The sequence below is a fragment of the Quercus lobata genome, chromosome 10 (assembly GCF_001633185.2).
Source record: "Quercus lobata isolate SW786 chromosome 10, ValleyOak3.0 Primary Assembly, whole genome shotgun sequence".
Lineage (NCBI taxonomy): Eukaryota > Viridiplantae > Streptophyta > Magnoliopsida > Fagales > Fagaceae > Quercus > Quercus lobata.
Window position 1 is genome coordinate 47,864,613 of NC_044913.1, and position 6,078 is coordinate 47,870,690.

General features: G+C 36.9%; 1 protein-coding gene across 1 annotated transcript; it reads left to right on the plus strand.

The window, feature by feature from the left end:
* The first annotated feature begins 3,064 nt into the window (after positions 1-3,064).
* Positions 3,065-3,604, plus strand: LOC115964873 (serine/threonine-protein phosphatase 7 long form homolog). The gene has a single exon (XM_031084107.1). It carries the CDS (start codon positions 3,065-3,067, stop codon positions 3,602-3,604), a length of 540 nt encoding a protein of 179 aa, XP_030939967.1.
* Positions 3,605-6,078: the final 2,474 nt, after the last annotated feature.

Sequence of the window (6,078 nt, forward strand, 5' to 3'; positions counted from 1 at the left end):
AAATTTGGTATTAAAAGCCTGTTCAAGCTTCTGTCTTGTGTCAGATTAGCAGGCTTTCGTGGGTTATGTTTGTTGACTAAGTACATCGAATTATTATTATTATCATCTATTACATTTGGGTTGAAAAGGGAACTTAGTGGCCTTTTAGGGTCACCCAATCCTTTCATAATAGGTTGGGTTAGGTTAGGGAGCATTGAGATTTGTGGTGGCTTTTGGGAATGGAAATAGTACATCCTCCGAAAAGCCAATTGTTTTCAGGTTGTGGTGCTTCTAGGGTGCTTCTGACGGCCCTAGGGCTTTGTTTATTTATTTATTTATTTTGTGGTTTGGCCTACTATACTTATTTCCCAAGGGTATTGGTGGAGGTATTGATTTTTGTGTGTCGGAATTAATTTTTGTGGGTATAAAGTGTAGGCTTTTGAATGGGAATTGATATGTAATTTAATTAATGGAAAAGAATGGAATATGAATTGCCACCTAGGCTTTTGTTGCAGATGGGAAATTGCAATAAAGAAACAAAGATGAAAAATGATATAAAATTAAAGACCTAGGAGTCAATGATGGGAATGTAACTGGCGGTTTCCTTTAAAGAGTTTTTTAATTTGGGATGTTTCAGATGATGAAGAGTTCTATTGGGACCTTCCTTAGTCTAAACTTGAATTTATTCTTATTTGATTGCAGTTTTCTTTAAAGACCTTTTAATTTGGGAATTTCAGATGATGAAGAGTTATCTTGGGACCTTCCTTGGTCGATCTAAAGTTGAATTGACTTGACTCTTATTTGATTGTTTGTTTTTGTTTTTCCCTGTTGGATTGCTTTTAATTAAGTTCTCCCAAAATAAAGACAATTTGGTAAATTTCAGGTCTTCTGGAATGGGTTGGCCTTGGCTGCACCAAAGGCCTTGTCGCCTCACACCTTAGGGCGTCGCGCCATATAAGGCCTTGGCACATTAAGGTTGCCTTTCACCTTTAACTACCTTGACCCTATTTCTAGTTGACTTAGGAAAACCAACTATTGATTTTAAAAAATCTGCTTGATTCAAAGAAAAGAAATGAATTACTAATAACCTAATTTACGACCAAGACTTGTCCAATAAAAATATAATTGACTTCTAAGAAAAAAAAAATTGACTTCATAAAAACAAATGAAGAAAAAAAACCCAAAAGAAAAGAAAGCAAAGCTCTTGGACTGTTATGGTCACCAATTCAGTGTTCATTTGACACATAACTATGCACACACCATCATTTGACGGTCTAGGTCTCATAGTTGTTTAATCCATTTAATTAAGCTCAATATTAATTTGACTATTATTAGTTGCCTCCAAAGCTGTGCTTGTGAGTGAGATGTCCATTGCACTAGAGTCTCTAATGGCACCTTTACCTACTTCCATGTTTGTCTCCCCCTTTTTTTGTTGAAAACACACCTCACTAGCCACTAAGTTACAATGAACCCTTTTCACTTCTTGCTTTATTAAATAAAATTTCTTTTAGAGAGTGATGTCAAGTACGGGAACAAGCAAAAGCAAAAGGAAAGAACTTTACGGGAACAAGCAAAAGCAAAAGGAAAGAACTTTACACTTTGTTTAAAGAAGGGAAATTCTACTACTGATGGGTGGCAGGGCTTTTTTAGGGGTAATTGGTAATTGGGTACCTTTTAATTTTAAAGCCATGTTTTAATGTTTTAGAATGGTTTTTTTTTTTTGTGGTGCTTAATTGATTGTTTGGTTTGCATTTTGCTGTGTTCATTTGTTGGTTTACTTTGTTTGATTTAGACATTGATTCTCACCTTGGTTGGTTGGTTAGGTTGCTTATACAATTTGCAACAATGTGTCTTTTTTGTTTATGCCTTAGAGCCATGAACGTTAGGTTGTTTATATTTTAGTGTTTTACTTTAACTCTTCCTTGATATGATTAAATGGATTGAAAATCAGTGTATATAGATGCATGATGTATAATTCAGTTGAGCAATTATATGTTTTCAATTTTCTGTCAAATCTCTATTTCACTCTGTTTCTCTCTGTATTTGTTTTTGTGAGTTTGTTCTAGAACATTCAATTACTTGCCTGTGTTTACTTGCAAAAGCCAAGATTTTCTTCACTATTAAACATAGATCTACGTGTCTAACATGATTGCATGCGTGTCAGATATGCAACAAGTGGGAAATGTGGATCTTGGACCGACGGTTGGTACACAGTTGACGCAGCAGCTGGTTTATCGATCCACGGTGCTTTGGGAGACGCTAGCCGGTCAGGTACGTAGTTGTACTGAACTTTGGACATGTTGAAATCATTTATTTTTATTTCTGTAGGGTTCTTTGATTATTTGCAAATAGACTTTGGACATGGTAGAATCTTTTGGTTTAGGCAGAATTGTATTTAATCCAAATAATCAAGAAAATTGTATGGAGCATAAATGTTCAAAGTCAATAGATCTCATTCAGAAGCTATAGTAATCAATTAAAAAATGAATCCGCTGCCATTCTTTTTTCCAAACATGCGCACACAATTACGTGTGGCTACACATAAGACAACTGACGACTTCGATTCCTAATTCCCTACTCCATTTGACATAGTGAGGCACTTTGTTCATTCATTTCAAAACATGATGCCCATCACCTTAGTGCTAATTTTAAACAATGTCATTGATCTTGAATTGATCCTATCTGCTATTGAGGTAGAGCGAATAAGCAGTTAACATTGTAACTAACGTATTGCAAAATGTTCGTAACTAACTAGTTAGCCTACTATTTTCTTGCAAATTATTATTATGTAGCATTCTTATAGTTATTTCGTGTGCACTATCCTAAGACAATGCTCTTTCGTGTGCAGGCAGTGCCAGGCGTGCTAAAGTGCAGACGCGGAAGTTGCAAGTTACCCCAGCATGGGCTTGACCTGCGGATTGCTCGTTACATAACTGAGGTGGGTTTTGAAGGGTTATTCAAGGTTCCAAACTTGGAAGTGGATCATGCATTGATCACAACACTAGTTGAGCGTTGGCGTCCAGAGACGCACATATTCCACCTATTGCATGGAGAGATGGGCATCACCATATAAGATATTGAGGTGATGCTAGGTGTTCATGTTGATGGGTTGCCAATGACTGGGGCTGTCAAGATGGATTGGCCTACGTTGTGTCTTCAGTTATTGGATCATCGTCCACCAGACCTGATACCGTATCCCCATGAAAACACCTCCATCCTTGCTGGGGCGAGGCTAAGATTCACCTGGCTGGATGCACAATTTAGAGGTCCCCTAGCTGCGGATGCTATTGATGAGGTAGTGCAGCACCATGCGCGCTATGACATACTCGAACGGTTGGGGATGATTTTGTTTATGGACAAGTCGGTAGACCAGGTGTCGGTGATGCCTCTACAGTTCCTAAACCCAACCAGCAATGCGAAGAGGTACAGTTGGGGTAGTGGAGCATTAGCCTGGCTGTATAGGCATTTATGCAAGGCATCGGAGACGAAGGCGATGCAGATTGGAGGACCAATGATGTTGGTGCAGCTGTGGGCGTATTTAAGGTTCCCATTGATATGCCCTATTATGAGGTTGCCACAACCGCCAGTGGAGGCAAAGGCCCTTGCCAGTCGGTATGTTATTTGATTAATTTGATACAATTGTCATGCCATTTTTCATTCACCATGCATGTGTCTATAGTTTATGCCACTTGTAATACATTCACTAAGGACACTGCTGTCAAGAAGTAAACCACGTTTCAAACCAAAAGTCCAATTGACATTAATTTAATGGATTACTTAACAAGATATAGCATGCCAATATACATTGTTATGAGTGCAGAAGAAAATTACAAATACAATATACTTTTTTTTAATAGATAATGCTAATACATAACACTTAGTTGCATCTATTAGTGCAATGGGAATCACAGTCACACACGTCATTCAATACTTAATATGTACTCAGCCACAATTTATAAAAATAGATTGTACAAAATATTGGTAAATAGTATATAATCTGATCGTATTTAAGTATAATATAGATATTGAAAATGTTTGGCTAACTCATGAAAAAGTTTGTGTAATAATTTCATTTGGTAGTGTATGTAAATTGGTAATTTTTTTTCAACAAGGAAAAAAGGGGTTGTTTGTTAAACAATTTATATACATTGTTCTGAATTTATATCTAAATTTGTATTATTATGAAACAATGAATTTGTTTGTGTTTATTATATTTTCCAAAGGCATATTCATATGCTCAAAAATTCACAGTCTAGACTTTGTTTGTAATTCTTTTTTTAATAGTAACAAGTGGGGATGAAACCAATGAAATAACCTTCGGAGAAAATGTCTAAACTACAATGCTCTTAATGTCCTTTGTGTGCGATTAACTCACATGTAGTGCAATAGACCATGGTACACTAGGCCAAATAGGTCCAATATCAGTTTCATGTTTATGACAACATTGTAATTCACTTTTTTCCCCCTATCATATGGAAATTAATCTCTTCAGTTCTAAAGGCGTAAAATTAGGAGAGAATTGAACTTGCCAACTAGAAAATATTTGTTTGCAACATTTCATCAATTGTAACTACAGATCCATTTAAATTTTAAGCCTTGCAAAAGTTTTAGGTATTTCCTTACTTAGTTCTAATAAGTATTTTCATATCACCGAAAATACGAAAGCTAATTAATGGCTTCATTTTTTGTACGCATTTATTTTCGTGGCATCATTGTTGTTTGATATTAACTAATGAGCATTGTTTGAAATTGTATGTTTACTAGATGGAAGGGGCCGAAGAGCACGACAGAGCATGCCACACATGTGCTAGCTGCGTATCTTGCGTCATTGTCGAGTATACGGGCACACTAGGTGCTCTACCACTTCATGTCACAAGGATATAATTCTCCATATTTTTGGTTTTCACTTTCTAGGGTTGTCAACTACTGCATGTGTATAGTTAATAATGTAACTTTGGTCGATTAGACCATAGATATACAAGGAATTAGTTACGAATTCTGAAAAAAGGTGGGCAGTCAAGATAAAGTACCTTCATTAGTAATTTTACATTGATTTGATTCCACATATATTTAGTTGTGTACGCTTAAATTTTCTTCCTCGGTTTTAGCTAGTGCAACCAGTAGTATCCGGGTGCATCTTACCATGTCAAATCCAATAAGAGAGGGAAATAGAATAAGAGGGGGAAATAGGTTAAGAATGTCTTAGGATTTTTAGTGAAGTGGTTCTTCAATGGTCTTATACATGTGTGCTCACATTGAGGATTGACACAAATAAGTACGTATTTGACTTGTTTTTTTGTTGACCATTTCTACAGGTTGTCTGGGAGCCGTATAGGGATGTCCTAGAGTTGTTGCCCCCATATTGTACTGCTGGCCGACATATATGGAGGGCCATTGTTCCATTGATCTATTTTTGGATAGTAGAGGGTCATCATCCCGAACGTGTCTTTCGTCAGTTCAGGATGAAGCAAGTGCCACCGGAAATTGTGAATACGTCCGTTCATCTCCACAGAATCTCCCTCCAAGGTAAACTAGATAAGGATTGGGTGCAAGAGCATGCTGTCTACATTGACTGATGGGCCCATAGAGAGGAACATATTGCTGACACACCGACATTGGATGGGGACACGATGTACCTTGTTGCTTACATGGAGTCGTACCGAAGGACGACCAGACAGTACATTACATGCAACTCGACGTATTGGGAAATCTTGGTAAGGCAACAATTCGATGCTTCTTTTATGGATTGACAATATATGTGTGTTGGTGCATGCATTATGAAAATTTAAGTTTTATGGAGCCATTGAATCAATATTTTGATATTCATTTTAGAGAACATTTCATTTCTTTCCACTAGATATGCATCTGTCACAAGCAATATGTACTAGTGTACCATTTCAATGTTCATATATATATGAATAAGCTCAACATGAGATATAGTCAAAAATCAGAACTCGATTTGCCCTTAAAGGCCTAGTGTTGCACACCACAAAACTAACCAGAGAAGTTTTAACGGGACTCCTTTATTTCGCAGGTTGAGTCCAATGTGGAATTACTATCGCAATGCGAACCAAACTCCCAAGTTTACAACCACTTGAA

What these genes read in the sequence shown, in the direction of transcription:
- LOC115964873 (XM_031084107.1), top strand. Translation starts at nt 3,065, where the DNA reads ATGCTAGGTGTTCATGTTGATGGGTTGCCAATGACTGGGGCTGTCAAG.